The following is a 20,757-nucleotide window of genomic DNA, read 5'->3' as shown; positions in this document are numbered from 1 at the left end:
GGATGTGTTTGCTCTTGCTTCTCTAGTTCTTTTAATTGTGATGTTAGGGTGTCAATTTTAGATCTTTCCTGCTTTCTCTTGTGGGCATTTAGTGCTATACATTTCCCTCTATTAACTGCTTTAAATGTGTTATTTCTTATGTTGTTTAGAGTTACTTTCTCTGTATTATTTAATCAGTTTTGTCTAAGATTTGTTTATTTTATTGATTTTATTTTTAACTTGGTCTTTGTTTCATTTAATCAAGTCTTCCATATCATTTTTAATTTCATTAGTTTCTGTTTTTAATTTAATTTTATTCTCTCATTTACTTATGGTTCATTGGCTTTCCCCCGTAGTTTCATGAGTTCAGTGCTTAGTTTGTTTATTTTCATCTTTTGTGTTTTGTAATGTTTACATAGATATAAACTTATTTTGAAAATGGTTTTAGCCACATAACATAGTTTTTGATATGAAGTTTTTTATTGTTGTTCATTTTAAAATGTGTTAATTTGGTTTTCTTCTTTAACCAAAGAGTTATTTAGAAGTGCATTTTCAAATTCCTAAGTGTTGAAAATATAGATCATGGTTATTGAACTTGCTGTGTTCAGCTGTTCCCTGACTGAATCTGGTGTTACCTTGTACCAGGAAAGTGTTGAATGATTTCTAGGGAAAGAATTTACCAGGTAAATAATTTGCCAGATAAAGCATTAAACAATTAAATAAATAAAAATTTAATTGCATTTTACTATTAACATATTTTTCCTTCTTTGTCTTTCATTTATTTACTTTAGTCTTACTGCTCTGATCCAAACCTTGTGTTAGATTTGAAGAATCTCATTGTGCTTTTTGCTGACACACTTCAGGTATGTGACTTCTGTTTACATATGCTCATCTAGATTAGTATTTCATCAGCTCTAAACCTTTTTCTTGACTGGGTCTGGTGGCTTTTGCCTGTAATCCTCACTGTTTGGAAGCCTGAGGTAGGAGAATTGCTTGAGTCCAGGAGTTCAAGACTAGCCTCAGAAATATAGTGAGACTCCACCTATACAAAAAATAAAAACATAAAAAATCAGCAGGGAGTGGTAGCACATTCCTGTAGTCCCAGGCGGAGGTGAGAGGATTGCCTGAGCTTAGGAGTTCAAGCCTGTGGTGAGCTATGATCTCGCCATTGCACTCCTGCATGGGTGATAGAGACACTGTCTCAAAAAAAAAAAAAAAAATTCTGGCTGGGCGTGGTAGCTCATGCCTGTAATCTCAGCACTTTGGGTGGCTGAGGCGGGGCTGAGCACTTGAGGTTAGGAGTTTGAGACCAGCCTGGCCAACATGGTGGATCCCTATCTTTAGTAAAAATGCAAAAATTAGCCAGGTGTGGTGGTAAGCACCTGTAATCCCAGCTACTTGGGAGGCTGAGGTAGCAGAATTTCTTGAACTTAGGAGGCAGAGGTTGCAGTGAGCTGAGATAGTGCCATTGCACTCCAGCCTGGGTGACAGAGTGAAACTTTGTCTTCAAACAAACAAACAAACAAACAGAAGAAAAACAGCAACAACAAAAATGAACAAAGAAAAAAATCTACATAAGCTTGGATAACTTCCCTTTTAGTTTTAAGTTGAGTTTATTATTTTCCTAGGAACTAGGTATTTTTATCTCTTCATAGCATTTCCTGAGCTTTACCCTGAGCCATTATGTTTTCATATGTAGTTTCCACCTCCTTTTTTTCTCTCATATCAAATCAATTAATTGAACCACTGACTATATTAGTTTTTCAAAATGTTTTTAATTCATATATGGCACCTGAGTTAGTCTGCAGTTTCTTTAACTACCATCTTGAATAATGATGGTTGATTTGAACCACATATTATATCTAACAGAATAGCATTAGAAGTGGATGAGATTCGAAGCATTTTTACTTTCTCTCCCTTCTGTGAACTCTTACTATAGGTATTAGGACTTATAGGAGGGGTTGTAGGGAGGACTTAGCCGATGATATGCCCTTTATATATAGATTTTAATTTTCATCTTTTTCTCACTGGCTTAAACATTTTACTGGGTATATTTAATTTTTAAGAGATAAATGCTATATATTAGGTGTGAATGAAAGATTCTACCATCATGGTTTTATTTAATTTGCTATTCAAAGAATGTAATTTTTTTCAGTATCTTATCCCTCTCATTTTGCCAAAAACAAAAAACAAAACAAAACAAAACAAAAAAAACCTCCTTCCTTAGAAACTGAAGTGATTTTCTTATTTTGTTTCAGGTGTATGGTTTCCCTGTAAATCAGCTTTTTGACATGCTGTTAGAAATCAGAGATCAATATAGTGAAACTCTGCTAAAGAAGTGGGCAGGTATTTTCAGGTGAGAAATTATCTATAGTCATATGTGTATGTGTTCATGTGCATTAGTATGCATACATGTATTTATGCAGAAAGGTTTTCAGATGTAGTAGGCAACAAGTGTATGTTGCTTATATTTTGTAGCTACTCTAGGTTATGATCCAGAATTCAAAGAAACTGTTAGAACGTCCAAAATTATGTTCCCAAGATATCCAGTCTCAGTATATTAGTGTCTACTGTAGTGGGAAGTCACCAAACTCTGTTTTTCCTTTTTGTTTCCTTCGATAAATGTCAGATTCCTTGGTTCATGTCATTCAGATCATCTTGGTGTCATCTTCTTCTGATATTTGTTTTTCACTTTGAGGTTCATGCCTAGTCTACAACTTAATTATACTAAGTAGCATTTGAGCACTTAGGAATAATTTAGGCTTTTGGAAAATTGGTTTTGATGACTTACTCATGTTCTTCCTCATCATCTTCCCTCTCTACACACAGCAAAGGGGCGTGTAATAGCCCAGCATTTGAAGCCTGTTATTTAAGTAGTTATTGCAACATGCATACAATAATAAGAAAGTTATTCTGTCACATCTGTCACTCACAGATGTCTTCTCGGACTGTGCTCTTGGCATATAACCCAGGTCAACTCATTTGACTTTTTTCTCTTTTTATACCTTTACTCCCCTTTACTTTAAGTGATTATACTGCCTCTTGCAAGACCCCTTTCCCTGATCGGTTTGTCCTGTTTTCAAACTCTTACAGCTTTAAGATCTTACATTGTTCCTTTACTCTTATTCTTCATGGTTTATGAACATATCTCTATCATCACTTAGTCCAATTTATCTGTATATTAATATAAATATTTCTAAAACCTAGATTTAGCTAATGGTATAATTGTATTTAAGGGACTGTTACCTCTATAGGATATTTGAAAATTAATAACATGATATATCCATAGTCTTAGATGCTCTGATCTGATGCCTTCAGTGAGTCTTCTGTTTTGATTTTGGTAGTATGGTCCCTACTATTAGAAAATGCCCAGTTTATTTACGGAGAGAGAACCTATAGATTTTAAAAAAGTCATTCTTGACATAGAACAGTAGGTAAAGTAAATGAAATAGTTTGAATTTATTATGTAAGTTACTCTATTTGCAATTTTGAAAGTTAGAATAGAACATGATTTTAAAAACCTTACCAATGGGCCAGATGCAGTGGGTCATGCTTGTAATCCCAGTGCTTTGGGAGCCAAGGTGTGAAGATGCCTTGAGGCCAGGAGTTTGCAACCATCCTGGACAACATAGCAAGAGTCCATCTCTACAGAAACTTAAAAAATTACCCCGGTGGGTGGTGAGCAACTGTAGTTTCAGCTACTTGGGAGGCTGTGGTGGGAGGACTGCTTGAGCCCCAGAGTTTGAGGTTACAGTGAGCTGTGATCATGCCACTGAAATCCAGCCTGGGTGACAGAGCGAGACCCTGTCTCTAATAATAATAATAATAATAATAATGTACATTTATATATCATATTAAACCAAACAGAAAAATCTCTTTGCCTTTTCTAGAGCACACATTCTTTTGTTGTTTACTTCTTTCTTACATTGATACGTTCTGTCCTATTTGTAAATCTCTAATCCTAAGACATATATTTATAATTGTGGTCCATTTGTTTCAGAGGATAGTTTTATTTTTGTCTTCTTTAAATCCAAAACCAAATAGCTATATTGTGGAAGGAATATAATAGGGACTGGGAAATGTTCATTTTGGGTTGTGTTATATATATTAAGATTGGAGTTCATCAGAAAAGTATTTGTGATTAACCCACCTTCCCTCCCTTCCCCTCCCCTCCCCCACCCTGCTTTGTCTATCCTTCCATTTCCTTTGTCTGTCCTTCCATTTGTAGAAACATACTTGATTCTGACAACTATAGTCCTATACCAGTAACAAGTGAAGAGATGTACAAAAAGGTGGTAGGACAATTCCCATTTCAAGATATAGAACTGGAAAAGGTAAGGAATACTTTAAACTTCTGTGGTTGTTTTGGCATCCTCTTAAAAGCTTTCATTGGATTAGTTTCATTGAAAGCTTTGCCTTCAACTCAATGGGTTAGAACTCTAAAACAATTTCAAAGGATTCTTTTTTCTTTTTCTTTTTCTTTCTTTTTTTTTTTTTTTTACTTTAATCACCTTTCTGACAATGAAGGACTCTTTTTGGGGAAGACCAGAATTTCCTGATTTGGGAATCAGCAGATGGCTTTGGGTCCTATTACCTCTGAAGTGTTTGGAGGATTACTGTGGATGTTCTAATTCAGTTTGCACTTTGAAATACTTGTTTTTATTATAATTTAAAGACATTTTCCCCGGCAACATAAAATTTACCCTTTGTGATATACAATTCTGCTGATTTTGACAATGTATTGAGTTATGTATCCATTACCACACTGTTGATACCAAATAGGCCTATTATACAAAAAAAAAAAATTTATTTAATGATGCCCCTTTGTAATTCCCTCCCTTAACCCAGCCCCAGGACACCAGAAAGCTGGGCTCTGTGCATCTACTTTTGCCTTTTTCAGAATGCCATGTAAATGGAATTGTATAGTATATAACTTCTTGAGACTAACTTCTTTGACATGACATAATGCTTTTGAGATTCATCCAAATTGTTGCATGTATCATTGTTCATTCCTTTTTATTTCTGAGTAGGTAACACAATTTGTTTATCTCTTTCCATGATGAAGGACATTTGAATTATTGTTTTATTAAAATTTATGTCTTTTTAATATCAGAAAACTTTGGGAGATATTTTCTTATATTTGAGGTTGTTAAGGAGACAATTCATAATGTGGAAGAATGTTCTCTTTGCAACCTAAATAATTTATAAATATCTTCAATGTTCCTTGGTTTGTGACTTGATTTCATTACTTCTTGCATTGACAGCAACCATTTCCAAAAAAGTTTCCTTTCTCTGAATTTGTGCCAAAAGTTTACAACCAAATTAAAGAATTTATCTACGCTTGTCTGAAGTTTTCAGAAGATCTTCATCTAAGGTATAATATAAAATAGTAGAAATGTAATCAATGTTAAGATTGTGACTCCATATATTTACATATTCTGAAAAACTTTTGATAGTCCCATCAGCTCTGATTTTGGAAATCTTAATAATTAGCTTTTCAATGCATAGCACTGCTATATTTATATAGTCATGATTAAAGGGAAGATTGGTAACTTTTGAATAATTTTGAAAATTTATATTATCTATCTTGCTCTTTATAGATTTGCATTTCAACACTTTCTATTAAAGATAATTTACCAGAAAATGGTAGACTGGATGCAGTGGCTCATTTTTGTAATCCCAGCACTTTGGGAGGCTGAGGCAGGAGGATCACTTGAATCCAGGAGTTCAAGACCAGCCTGGGCCACATAGCAGGACCCCCATCTCTAAAGAAAAAAAAAATAAGCAAAAAATACTAATTTTAACATTCTACTTAATGAAATGTTAAGGCCAAAAGGGGAGTATCAGATAAAATCCTTTGGAAACATTATTGCTCTACTCGTATATGTATGTTTTCTGTATATCCTAGAGTATAGGTTCCTTTGTTTCTTTATTCATGTATTGGTTTTTTCACCATACATTTTGGCTAATGTGTTATTTGTCAGCTGCTCCTCAGTATAGAAATAATTAAGATGATGAAAATGTGGTCCCTGTCTTCAAGGAGTACCTAGTCTAATTAAGAAGCTGAACAATTAATTAATAAGTGCTGGAGCAACATAGAAGCCAAGCCAAACACAAATGAGGATGTTTGTGTTTTTTACCCTGGGTTTCCATCCCCCATCTGCCTAGTCCCCACTTCATTAATATATAAATGACCTTATATTAGATAATTGTCTGTAGGTTATGTTAGGTATATTATTGTAGATAAATCATTACAAGTTGATTGCAAAATTACTTTTTCTATCTTCTTTTGGAAGAAAGGTAATATGGTAAAGGAATAATATTAGTAATGGGATAATGTCAGATGCCTTTTTCTGGCCTGAATATGTTAAGTTTTTGCCTGAAAACTTCCTTTAATATTTTTCACATTTAAAATTTAAATAAAATATTTAACTCGGGGATTTTAGAAAAAGATGCCTTTTACTCTTCAGTTGGCATTTATCTTATATCGTGGAATATGTTTAGCTTATAACTTGGAGTGACAGAGATTGCTTTGTCAGTCATATCTGTTTTGTAGTGGAGGCTAACATGAAACATGAGAAAATTTGTATAAAACAATTATTTCTTTTACATGCAGGCTCTCAAAACAAGAGAAACCGCTGCATTCAGATTTTAATGCAGCTTTAAGAATAATTATTCTCTTAATTTTCTCTTTTACACTAGACAGAAGAGGCCGAAAAGCATTATGCATATTGACAAAATTTGTAATTGCATGAATTTTGAATACATAAAACTTTATTTTTGAAAGAAAGATTTTTTAAAAATAGCAAACACATGGCATTTCTATGGTAAAATACTGTTCTAGCATTCATACTCATCTTAAAAAAATAGAATATATACACACCCACATACATATATGAGAGATCCTGTTTCACATTATATCAGTAAAATTAGATGTTTGTAAAGAATTCAGGAGATAAAGAACAGCACAAAGAGGAACAATGTAAATGACCCAAAACTCTACCACATAGTAATAACACTTCTTATATGTTTTATTTTTTCTTTTAATCTTGCTTCCATGTGAATATGTGTACACGCACGGCATTTTTTAAAGCAAATTACTATGAAATACTTCTGTTTATGTCTACAGTATATAAGACTGGAAAGACTGTTGCTTCCTATGTAACAATGCAGGGGGAAAAAAAAACGGAGAAGCTACAAAATTAAAACTTTTTTGGAACTCATCAGAGAGGCGAAGTCACCAGGAAACTAAGTAGTCTGAAAACCATGATGGGACTGGTCCCTCTAAGGGGACAGACTCCTGCACCTGTGGCAGAATAGGAAAGGTGTAACTACCACACATGTGAGAAAGACAAAAACAACTAAAGTCTTAATGTATTGTTAACAGTATACTGTGAGCTAGCATTACAATATAGAACCTAGAAGAAAAGGTGAAAGAAATAGTACCAAGATCTGTAGGGCAATTTCAAATGGTAGATTAAAGTAGAAGACTGACAGAACTGGGAATAATAAATACTTTAAAAGAAAGTGGCTGAGAGTATTCAAAAAAATAATGAAAGGCATCAAACAAGAAATTCAAGATTTTGAGAACCCCAATTCAGATAAATAATAGCAACAACAAGAAACAAACAAAAATATTTAAAGACCTCATGTTCAAACTGGTGAAAATGAAAGGTAAAGAATGTTTAGAAGGCATTCCCAAAAGTAAAAATTACATGATAGTATAATGATAAGAATTATAATAGACTTATTTTCTGAAACTATGCAAGCCAGAGGAAATGGAGTGACATCCTTAAAACACTCAAAGAAATAAAAAAAAAAATAAAAAAAAGCCAGAATTCTATACACAGAAAAACAATTTTCAAAAATGAAGGCAAACTATATTTTTTTCAGCCAGCAAAAGCTAGGAGAGTTTATTATAGTACTTTTTCTGACTTACAATAAATATTATTTGCTGCTGCTATTATTATTTTATTATTATTACCACAACTACCACTGACCCTGTTTGTTTGCCGAAATAATTGTGCTACCTGCTATGACTGACTCTTAGTGCTTCTCTTTCAGCTCAACTGAAATTGATGACATGATTCGTAAATCAACAAACCTGTTGCTGACCAGGACTCTAAGCAACTCTCTGCAGAATGTCATTAAAAGGAAGAATATTGGGCTTACTGAGGTAAACCTGCTCCTAATGAAGTCATCCAAGCCAATATGTGAACAGATGTCCCAAGCTCTGGGCCTTATGTCTGAATTCGTTATAACTTTCTACATGCCCTTCCTGATAGGCTCCTAATGGTGAAAGTGCAAAATGAAATCTCTTGTTCTTTTCTTTGGTCATCTTTGAAAAATTTATTCATTTTTTCTAAAACAGTTGTTTTTCTCTTTTATTGTTTTCACTAGCTTAACTGGTTTTCCTTTCTGAAGTTGTTAGAATACATTTCTATTACCTGCCATTGATTATATACAAATATTTTTGTTTGTAGAATATATTGAGCATCAGGTTCCAATCAAGTGAATGGCAGTTCATGTACAATGTAGAATATGAAATCACATTTTGCTTGCATCAGTTATCGATGCCAAGGATATTGCAATCATAGTTCTTGGTTAGTGTCAGACTAAGTATTTTTAAGATATCTCATGTGTATGAAAGGTAAATTACTCTTTATCAGCTTGTAATTTGTTTGCAAAAGGACTAGATATTTGGGATCAAGGAAATGTGCAGAAAAGGCAATAGTCACATTTCTGTGGAGGTTTATGGAATCTCAGAGGAGGGATATTTTACATATATTGAATGTAGTACCTTGGCAAACGAGATTTGGTCTATTGGTGTGTAGTTCTAAAATTTAGAAAGATGTGAAGTTCTCTGTCTTAGAAACTCAAGATTGCATAGTAACCTCAATCTGTTTTTCACTGGAGGTTATAGTGCCTAAAATGAGAAGAGTTTAGAAGAATTTTTTTACAAGGAAAGGGAAAGGCTGTTTGCCATCTGTTTTACCTATAGAGGTGGTGCAGTTTGGAAGTCAGTTACTCTAGGAAAAAATTGACATTTAAAATGTACACTGTCAAGGATTATGGTGAAGTGCAATAAAAGGTTAATGATACTGACATATAGGGAAAGACAGCTGGAAGCCAGGTGGGCATTTACTTCTAATTTTGGAGTTATTTTCTCTTTCTCTGAATTAAGATAAAAAAAAATTATAAGATGGATTGTGATTGAGTTCTACTTATAGCAAACTTTTCTTTCAATTGAAAATTACCTTAGACTTTATTTAGGATAATCCCCTCATTTTACAGAGCTTCCTTTCTATTGCCTGGTACAGAAATATTAGGCATTTGCTTTTATGTATCTGAAAAATAGCTAACTTCCTTTATAATCAAGAAGGTTACAGAAAAGGAAAGTTGGAGTGAAAATTAGGAAGTCCTCCTCCTTTTGTTAGATTATAGTGTTTTCTTTCTCTGGATGGGAAGTTTATTATTTTGTGAACTATCTCTTCTTTATAACTCTTCATGTAACTGTTTTTATGTCATTCAATTTAGCAGTCTCTTAACAATGTTATAACAAGTAGCATAGCAAGAACATGGTCTGATAGAAATAGCTTTGACCTCAGAAGAATCTTGAGTTCAATTCTGGCTGTGCCATTGGTTTACTGTGACATTTTAAGAGAAAGGCCTAACTTCTTAGCTTGGGTTTCAGGAAACACTGTACAGGTCAGGTAATAATAGAAAGAACCAATATGAGGTTATCAAGGAAGAACCATGTAATTCTTGGCACCATTTCATTGAATACTAAATGTTATTCCTTAGTCTTTGGGTGTTTTTAGGGAACTATACTTTCAATATCTTTGCATATGAATGAAGAAACATTCATATGCTTTTGTTTTGGCTATTATGGTGGTATGTACATGTATAGACACAACACATAAAGTGATTTTTTTAATTACCAACCAGACACACTTTGAATAATTATACTACCTACCTTTGGAAAGAGAAGACATATCCTTCTTTATGAGTAACTAAAGTGAGTTCACATCTGGAATCATCATCATAATAGGTAACATTTGCGGAGCAGTTTATATTCTTCAAAGCCCACTCACAAATTCGATTTCAGTTAGTACAGTAACATTTGAAGCAGGCTGGGCATGTGTTATTATTCCCACTTTATAGACTGCCTAATTAAAGTCCAGGGAGATTGCCTGAGGTCATACAGCCAGCAAACCTGGTAGAAATGATACTTGTAAATCTAGGTTTTTTTCCCAAAACCTATTCACTTCTACTGTATTGTACTGCCTTCCATATTGATTTAATTATTTCATCCTAACAAAAATTGAGATTTTTACAGGAGGTCCATAGTAACATGGATATTGTTTTAGTTAGAGATGGTTTTATGTTAGATAGCAGAAATCCACTCCAATAATAGAATTATGATAAGCCCACACAACTTACAGATTCCTATTTCAGGATATCAGATAATTCTCTTAGGACTTGAAAGTTCCTATAAATGAATGTCTCTCTGTCTGCCCTTCTTGTTTTGGGGTTACACAGGGTTTACTCTGTTTTGGGGTTACACAGGGTTTACTCTGTTTTGGGGTTACACAGTCTCATCTTTTCTTTTTCTATGCATATGCTCTATCCTTTTTCCTCATGGTTTATTTGTTTCTCCATGTTGAGCCAATTCAAAATTACCTTTCAGTTTTAGCACCACTAGAACATGAATGCCTTTCTCTTTCTAACTTTATGTGACTATTCATTATTTATTCAGTGAAAATGGCTATTTTCCTAGGGCTGCTTCAAAAGATCTGTGAAAAGTACAATAGAGTATTGATTAAGACTGTATGTTCTAATACATACTGCCTGGGTTCCAATTCTGGCCCTCCTCATAATAGCTGTGCCCTTGGGCAAATTACTTTGCTTTCTATGTAAAATGGGGACAATGGTAGCATGTATTTCACAGGAATGTTGTGAAGCATGTAAAGTACTTAGTGTGCTTGGTATATAGCAAATACTCAATACATATTACCTGTTATTATTAAGAGGTCTAAGCAGTCAATCACTGATTAATACTAGTATAGAAATGGAGTTTTTTAATTAAGAGAAGTAAAAAAAAATTAGAATAAGATGTTCTATTAAGATAATTCATTACCTTTACAATTTTTAAAATATGTACTCTCTATTAGGCACTGATTCCATGCCCTTAGGATAAATCACTGAACAATAACAACAATAGAGATGGTTGCTTACATTCTACCAGAGAAAAGCAGTTAATAAATAATAAACAAAATAATTATGTTAATTTTGTAGTATGGTTAAAGGTAGTGAATGCTATGGAGAGAAGAAAAAGCACTTAAGTTAAGGAAATCAGGATTCTGGTAGGTGTTCTAGGTTGGTTTTATTTTTATAGCAGCACATTGAGGGTAAGTTATTATTGCAGGAGGCATTTCAGGTAGAGATTAGAGCCAGAGCAAAGGCCTGAAGGTAGGAAAGTTCTTGGCAAGTGGAGGAAAAAATCAGGAGGCTAGGGTAGCTGGAGTGGAGTGAGCAAGGGGAAGAGAAGCAATTGATTAGTTTAGAGAGGTATCAAGCATTCATGGTAGGCCATTGTAAAGCCTTTTGCTTTTATTTTGTGTGAAATGGGGAGCTGTTATAGGATTTTGGTTTATGACATGATCTCACTTATATTTTGAAAGGTTCACATTGACCATGGTAGTGAGAATAAACTGCAGGATGGAAACAAGGGAATCAGTTGGGGGATTATGGCAGAAATCCAGTGAGACTGGGTGGTAGCTATGGACAATGCTAAGATTTTAAGTGTAGAGCCAACATGCTTTCCTGATGATTGGATATAAAGAAAGAGAAAAAGTGAAGAGTTGAAGGAAACTAACTCCAGGATTTTTTGACTTGAGCAACGAGAAGGCGGTATATACCATGAACTAAGATAGGAAAAATTTTAGGCAGAGCTGAATCTGCAGTGAGAGAACATTGGGAATTTGATTTTGGACATATTAAATTTATAGTGTTTATTAGACATATAGGTTGAAATGTTGAGTAAGCAGTTGTGTATATGAATTTGGAGACTGGAAGTAAGGTTTGTGTCATGCGCGTCCATGTGAAGAGACCACCAAACGGCTTTGTGTGAGCAACATGGCTGTTTATTTCACCTGGGTGCAGGCGGGCTGAGTCCGAAAAGAGAGTCAGCGAAGGGAGACAAGGGTGGGGCCCTTTTATAGGATTTGGGTAGTCAAAGGGGGGTTGTTCTCTGGCGGGCAGGAGTGGGGGTCACAAGGTGCTCAGTAGGGGAGCTTTTTGAGACAGGATGAGCCAGGAAAAGGAATTTCACAAGATAATATCATCACTTAAGGCAAGGACCGGCCATTTTCACTTCTTGTGTGGTGAAATGTCATCGGTTAAGGCGAGGCAGGGCATTTGCACTTCTTTTGTGATTCTTCAGTTACTTCAGGCCATCTGGGCATATACGTGCAAGTCACAGGGGATGTGATGGCTTGGCTTGGGCTCAGAGGCCTGACAGTTTGGCCGGGGGATAAAAATTGGGGGGAATATAAATATTTATAATCATGCAACTGGGTACTATCACTGAGGGAATGAATAAAGATGGAGAAGAAAAGAGGATGAAGAATTGAACTTTTGGGTACTCTGATATTAAGATATTAGGAGAAAAGAGGAACCAAGAAAGGAGATTGGGAAGGAGCCACCAGGGAACTAGGAAAAAACAAAGCAAAACAAAAAACAGGAGTGTGCATAAAGTATACAAAGAATGAGAGAGTGATCAATTATAACAAATACTGCTGATTGACAAGAAGAAGGTGAAGAATTACCATTGCATTTAGCAATTTGGAGTAAATTGGTGACCTTGATAAGAACACTTTTAATAAAATGGTGGAAGGAAACTCCTGATTGAGTAGGTTTTAAAGAGAATGACTCCTGAAGAGAGGAATTTCAGATAACTAATATAGATACTATTGCCACTACTAGGTGAGTGTGAACTGTGCTTAGTGACTTACTTCCAAAAAGTATAGGGTAGAATGAGGAAAAAAGTAACTTTACAGTGAAGAAACCTGGCAGACGCTGCCTCGCTCAAGTGTTCCAGGTTAACATCATCAGTGATAAGTTATATTGATAGTATGTACCTTTCATATGATTTGATGAGAGGGCACTTTGCCTCTGTGTTCTCCCTCCCTAGCCCCATGAGCTCAGTCTAACCATGGGAAAACATTAAACAAACAAAAATTGAAAGACATGCTATAACATACTTGACCAGTACTCCTTAAAACTGTCAGTGTAGGGCTGGGCATGGTGGCTCACATCTATAATCCCAACACTTTGGGAGGCTGAGGTGGGTAAATCACGAGGTCAGCAGTTGGAGACCATCCTGGCCAACATGGTGAAACTCCATCTCAACTAAAAAGATAAAAATTAGCTGGGCGTGGTGGCACGTGCCTGTGATCCTAGCTTCTCAGGAGACTGAGGCAGGAGAATCGCTTGACCTAGGGAGTCGGAAGTTGCAGTGAGCTAAGATTGTGCCACCGTACTCCAGCCTGGTGGCAGAGAGAGACTCCATCTCAAACAAAAACAAAAACAAAAACGAAAACGAAAACAAAAACAACAAAACAAAACAAAACAAAAACCTGTCAGTGTAATCAAAAAGAAGGAAAATCTGATAAACTATCACAGACCAGAGAATAAGAAGACATGACAACTAAACGTAATGTGGTATCTCAGATGGAATCCAGAAACAGATAGAGAACATTAAGGAAAAACTAGTGACATCTGAATAAAGTATGGCGTTCAATTAGTAGTAATGCGTTTATGTTGGTTCCTTAGTTGTGGCAAATGTACCACAGTAAAGTAAGATGTTAACAATAAGGGAAGCTGAGTGAGGAGTATATTGGAACGCTGCAACTTTTTTGTAAATATAAATACAAAACTGTCCTAAAATAAAGAGTTTATTTAAATAAAAAAATTAAAGAATGGGAAAAGAGGAATTGGAGACAGCAAATATAAGACAGCTCTTTCAGGAAATTTTGTTACCAAGGGAAACAAAGAAATGGGGTGATAGCTAGCAGCGGAAGTTGGTTAAGACAGGTTTTTTTTTTTTTTAATTTAATGGGACAAATAACAGTCTGTTATGTATTGTGGGAATGATACAGTATAGAGCAAAAAAAATGGGTGATGTAAGAGAAAGGGAGAAATCTCTGGTGCAATGTCCTTGGGTAAGAGAGTTTAAGATACAATACACAGTTAAAGGGATTGGCAGTAGATAGTATCAAGTTCACCTCTGGTAACAGATAAGAATCAGAGTGTGTGAATGCAAATGGTAGTGGCTGGGTAAGTATTATGGTGGCAGGCTCCAAATGCTTAGTTTTCCCAGCAAATGCAGGATCTTTGGCTAAATGTGCAGATGGGAGAGCAAGCATGGGAGATGAAGGAGAAAGAAGGTGTGTTGTAGTCCTCTGGGGGGTGTGTAAAAAAAAAGAATTGATTTGTGCCAGATAATGTGGTTATTTGGTAGCATTAAGTGCCCACTCTTGACTAGTATACATGAATTAAAGTGAAACTAGCTAACACGATTGTACGTTTTCTTTTTCTTTTTTTTTTTGAAATGGAGTCTCGCTCTGTCTCTCAGGCTAGAGTGCAGTGGCCTAATCTCGGGTCAGTGCAACCTCCACCTCCCAGGTTCAAGCAATTCTTCTGCCTCAGCCTCCTGAGTGGCTGGGATTACAGGCGTGTGCCACCACACCCAGCTAATTTTTGTATTTTAGTAGAAACGATGTTTCACCATATTGACCAGACTGGTCTCGAACTCCTGACCTCAGGTGATCCACCCGCCTCAGCCTCCCAAAGTGCTGGGATTACAGGCATGAGCCACCGCGCTCAACCATGATTGTGTATTTTCTTAAATCATATTTTGCTGGAAGCTGCAATGTATCAGTTCATATCAATACTAGTTCTAAAGAATTGGGTACATTTTCATCTGATGCTTTATAATTTACAGTAGTATTTATGTTTAATTATTTATAATATGTAGAAAGAAGTTCAGAGTTCCTTCTACTGAAACCATATTGGGTATTTGTATTTTTATAATCACAGGGCACTACTGCGATGTAGTGCACTATGCATACCTAATATGGTCGTAGAGACCTGAAGAAATGAACAGTGCTTTGCATTTACTCTTTGCTTTTAGTATAATTTAGATTGATGACCATATGATTCTATCCTCTCATTTTCCACATTCCATTTATTTCCCCTCTGGTTAACAGAAGTGATATTGCTCACTTTGTTACCATGTTTTATACTTAAGTCTTGTCAAATATAAACTTTGTACTTTATCTTGGAATTTGTAACCAGTAGTTTCATGTATTTTAGTATTTTAGGTATTTTAATCATGGAGATGTTATAAAATGAGTGGTTGACAGAGTTTTCTGTACCCTGACTAGGGTGAAAAGGAGATCAAATCCCTTGAAGTCTATGTGATAGCTCATTTTTGTGAATGAGAACCAATGCTACTATTTAGTTTTTTGTTTTGCAGATTTAACAGTTGAGAGGCCTTGGTGGTATGAAGAGGAGTGTGACTTCTCATTTTCTTCCTTTGGATTAGTCCTGTTGAAGGTTTATTGTACTGAATTGTCTGTTTTGGGAAACATGCTAAAAGCAGTTTTAATATATGCAGATGTGTATATTCCAGAAATAAGAGGGAATGGAAACCTCTTCTTGGAATTTAAAGCTTAGTTTTGAACTATGGAAGATGATGAAGATATTTTCCAGGGTTTGTCAAGAATAGAATGTCATCATGGTTCAGGTTCCGCTAGGGTGTTTTGAGCAGGCTTGGAGGAGAAATGACCTCCACAAGAAATAGGAACACTTTTACACCGTTGCTGGGAATGTAAATTAGTTCCCCCATTGTGGAAGACAGTATGGCAATTCCTGAAGGATCTAGAACCAAGAAATAACATTTGACCCAGCAATCCCACTACTGGGTATATACCCAAAGGAATATAAATCATTCTACTATAAAGACACATGTACACATATGTTTATTGCTTCACTATTTACAATAGCAAAGTCATGGAACCAACCTAAATGCCCATCAATGATAGACTAGATAAAGAAAATGTGGCATTTATACACCATGGAATACTATGCAGCCATAAAAAGGAATGAGATCATGTCTTTTACAGGGACATGGATGAATCTGGAAGCCATCATCCTCAGCAAACTAACACATGAACAGAAAACCAAACACTCTATGTTCTCACTCGTAAGTGGGAGTTGAACAATGAGAACACATGGACACAGGGAAGGGAACAACACATACCAGGGCCTGTTGTGGCGTGGGGGATGAGGGGAGGGATTTTTTTTTTTTTTTGAGACAGAGTCTTGCTCTGTCACCCATGCTGGAGTGCAGTGGCATGATCTCGTCTCACTGTAACCTCCAAATCCCGCATTCAAGTAGTTCTTCTGCCTCAGCCTCGGGAGAGTAGCTGGTACTACAGGCACATGCCACCACGGCTGGCTAATTTTTTTGTATTTTTGGTAGAGACAGGGTTTCACCGTGTTAGCCAGGATGGTCTCCATCTTCTGACCTCGTGATCTGCCCGCCTCGGCCTTCCAAAGTGCTGGGATTACAGCCGCCGTGCCCGGCTGAGTGGAGGGATCTTTAAGAGGATGGGTCAATAGGTGCAGCAAACCACCATGGCATACATATACCTATGTAACAAACCTGCACGTTCTGCACATGTATACCAGAACTTAATGTAAAATTGAAAAAAAAAAAAAAAAAAAAAAAGACCTCCACGGTGTGCTATGTGCCTTTCTCATTAGATTTTCTCTGATACAAGGAAGGAGAGACAGAAAAATTTTCTAATTTTTAATGGTTTTTCACTTAAGTGACTTGTGTTATTTACTTGTGAGAGATAGTCGTTTGATTTATAATGTTCGTTTTTGACAATTCTCATAGAACTTTATGTAAGAGATAATCAATATTTGATCTATTGTTAGTTTTATGTCCCTGAAATAATGTTTAGGACAGTTTGGATTACTGCAGTGTTATATATTATAAGAGACTGGGAAGTAGTCATTAAAAATATCATCAAGGGAGCTCAAACTCTGATGGAAGTTATCTGAAATTGCTTCATTTTATCTTTCAATTTGAAATTATGCCCAAAGCATCTGGTTTTACATTAGTAAATGCCCTTGTAATGATTTTGGTAGCTGTCATTCAGGAGAAGTTATCACTTAGACCTCGTTAACAGACAATATTCTCTCCGAAAATGACATGGTATCTACTGTAATCCTAGAGTGTCTTAATAGTCTATTCTATGCTCAGCAATGAAACATTTCAAAAAGTGACTGACAGCCAATTGATGTAATTCACGGTGATCTTTTGTGTTGACAGATCTTTAAAAAGTCATGGGAAATTACTGCTGTACCCAGTGAAGCCACCTCCCTTTTTTTTCTTTAACTGCCAGTATCCTGTAAAACAGGATAATTTTCTCTTTGACTGCCACTGTTTTTTATTTCAATAACATGACATGATTCCTCCTTATTATTAGGATTTCTTTTGATTGACAGAATGTGTTTCCATAGGTAATACTGATTTTAAAATAGAAATGTTTCAGTTCTCAAATTAACTCTCTTAATTTTCTGACTCCCACATCAAGACAACCTTGCCAGTAGCCACCTTCCCACTCAGGAAGACGAATTATTTAATTCACACAACTTAAATATTTTTAAATGATTTTAGTCTTCCTCTGAAGGAGAAAATGATGAAAACAAGAGGGTGATGAATTGCTTATTTTGGTGGATATTTTTTCCTAGAACACCCCAAAGTTAAAAGGTTGTCGTTTTTGGTAATTTTATAGGATGTAGTAGTCTTGTGTTCAAAACTCAAAATTTCTGAATTCAAACTGTGGAATGAATGGAAAGGAGAGCTGATGTATATGAACTTGTCTGATGAGTTGTGGGGGAAAATACAGAGATCTAGTCCCAGTGTTGACCTAACTTTTCATCTAAGAGAATTTATTGGAATTGTATCTCTGTGTTTTTGCCCGTTGTTATTGTGTTTCAAAGTAGTTATTTTCCTAAGATTGTCAGGATGATCCTTAGTGGAGTAGAAGATACTCTTTTTCTTAATTGAAACCAGTACTAAAACATTGTCATTATGAATTGACATGTATTTTTTGAGAATGAAGTGTGTGCTTTCATCATGTGCTGGATGATGTGGAAGAAGTAAGAATGTATTTTCTGATTACAGTCCTATTTGTATTTTTGTTTAATATTCCACAGCATGATATGATTCTTACTGAAATAAAATTCCAACTTTTTAACATTGTTTTGAAATATCATGGATTGTAAACCATTGTAGTACCACCCCCATCTTTAGTTCCAATTTCTGCTTTGTGTCATATGCTACCATCCACCACCCCCCCTCCACCCTCTTGGCTCACTGTCTCACTAGACCAAAAGACCTAGATTAATTCATTGCCTTACATGCCAAAACTACCCCCTACTTGCCACAACCTCACCATCAGGCATATTTTTGTGAAAATGCAAAGTAAAGATGTAGAAAAGAGAGACAAAAAAAGATTTCCATTCTATTTCCTGTTTGTATTTCTTTTAGACTCTAACGAATATGAACAGTTTGGATAATTTAATAGTTAAGAAATAATAGATACCACTTTTTTTCCTCTTCTTTTTACAGACAGTAGAATCAGAGCATATTGGGGTCTAGTTGATTGCAGGCCCTGAATCTTATGTTTTAGTCTAATGTACACAATCTTGCAGCACTTCAGAGCTGCCATATTATGCTTATGCTAAAGGCACTGGCAGAGTCATTTAGATGAGTCCATAATTGGAAGGTACAGGACGTAGTATTAGTTCCATTTAGGCTATGTGATCTAAAGAAAATCACTTCATTTTCATTTCTGTTATAATAAAATGGAAGTTATAATTATGTCCCTTTAACTACTTTTCCAAGTTTATGGGAAAGCAGTGTAGGAAAACGAATCACAAAGTTAATCTTTAGAATCCTTAATTCTATACAGACAATGATAGTTATTCTTTATCTTCCTCTTTAAGTAATTTATAGAAGACAACTTTTTTTTTTTTTTTTAACCAGTACTGTATTTTTAATGATCTGTTCTATATACGAAAAGGGAAATAGTGTTAACAACAGAATATTTAATCCTCACAGTAACTCTGTGAAGTAGACATTATTATTGACATTTTACAGATAGGGAAATAGGGTTATAAAAGTAAAGAAAATTTCCCAAGATCAGAAGGTAATAATAATAAAGTAAGTCATTAATTCCCTGGTTACTTTCACTTTGATGCCCATGTTCTTTCTTCCACAAACCGTTGTAGTTTATTAACATATTGTAATCTCTCCTAACATCTCTCTGTTCATTATGCCTAATTTTGAATTGTTGCCATTTTAATGATTCCTATTCTTTTGGTTATCATTTATTTGTTTAGTTCATTTGGCAATGTTTTAGTTGGAAGGCATCATGCTAAACAGTAGCAATTTTTGTTCTTAGTCTAATCTTTTTAAACAGAAGAAAACATACCTTTAGAATATAGTGATAAGTTGTTCCCATAATACGGGGAAATACAAAAGGTTTTGGAATGCTAGGACGGCTGTATTAGTCCATTTTCATACTGCTATAAAGAACTGCCCGAGACTGGGTAATTTATAAAGGAAAGAAGTTTAATTTACTCACAGTTCAGCATGGCTTGGGAGGCCTCAGGATACTTACAATCATGGTGGAAGGCAAAGGGGAAGCAAAGGACTTCTTCACAGGGTGGCAAGAAGGAGAAGTGTGAGTAAAGGGGGAAGAGCCCCTTATAAAACTATCAGATCTGTGAGAACTCACTCACTATCACAAGAATAGCATGGGGGAAACTGCCCCCATGATTCAATTACCTCCACCTGGTCTCTTCCTTGATATGTGGGATTATGGGGATTACAATTCAAGATGAGATTTGGGTGGGGACACAAAGCCTGACCATATCAAAAACTTCCTAGAAGCGGTAACATGAAAGCCCATGCTTTAACATACCCCTTACCAGAATGTTGATGGCCTTTTCCATCATGCCTTTCATTTGTCTTGTACCGGCAGCTTCATATTGAACCATTCATCCTGGGGTGAGTAGTCAAATGACTTTTACCTGTGTTTGTTGTTTTCTAGCTTGTCCAGATTATTATCAATACAACACATTTGGAGAAATCCTGTAAGTACTTGGAAGAATTTATCACCAACATCACTAATGTGCTTCCAGAAACAGTTCACACTACCAAGCTCTATGGCACCACAACTTTTAAGGTGAGAGGCCCTGCGGTACAGTGGAACTGCTTCTGGTGTACACAGTCTGGGACATTCTACCTAACATGGCTGTGTTTCTGCAAGATGGTTTATAGCATGCTCTTGAGAATAAGTGTTTATGATATGTTTGGTTTCCCTTCTCTATTTTTTTTGAAGAAATAAATACCAGTCCTAGTTTTTGGGTGTTTAAACAAAACAAAACAACTACAACTGTGTCTGTAAACTCTTCCTTATGTTTTGTACATGTAAATCACTATTTCCTAAGTTGAGCCCCCATCAGTCAACAGTTCTTAAATATGATCTAGATAATCATAGTTATGGCTGACATTAACATTCATTAAAATTTTCTAAACTGTCACCTGCTCTCTGTATCCTGTGACCAATTTTTTTTTTTTTTTTTTTTAAACCAAATCTTGCTCTGTTGCCCAGACTGGAGTGCAGTGGT

General features: G+C 35.5%; 1 protein-coding gene across 1 annotated transcript in view; it reads left to right on the top strand.

Moving 5' to 3' along the window:
* EXOC6B (exocyst complex component 6B) overlaps positions 1-20,757 on the top strand; it is a 705,989-nt gene that overhangs the window by 345,034 nt on the left and 340,198 nt on the right. Inside the window, exons 12-17 of the mRNA XM_011980671.1 lie at positions 771-842; positions 2,238-2,335; positions 4,208-4,313; positions 5,244-5,353; positions 8,044-8,155; positions 20,178-20,312. Coding sequence (XP_011836061.1) covers positions 771-842; positions 2,238-2,335; positions 4,208-4,313; positions 5,244-5,353; positions 8,044-8,155; positions 20,178-20,312 — 633 coding nt within the window. The remainder of the gene's footprint in view (positions 1-770; positions 843-2,237; positions 2,336-4,207; positions 4,314-5,243; positions 5,354-8,043; positions 8,156-20,177; positions 20,313-20,757) is intronic.

The sequence above is a fragment of the Mandrillus leucophaeus genome, unplaced genomic scaffold (genome assembly GCF_000951045.1).
Source record: "Mandrillus leucophaeus isolate KB7577 unplaced genomic scaffold, Mleu.le_1.0 Scaffold216, whole genome shotgun sequence".
NCBI classification, from domain to species: Eukaryota; Metazoa; Chordata; class Mammalia; order Primates; family Cercopithecidae; genus Mandrillus; species Mandrillus leucophaeus.
Note: the sequence above shows the minus strand (reverse complement) of the source record. Positions and strands in the feature narration are given on the sequence as shown.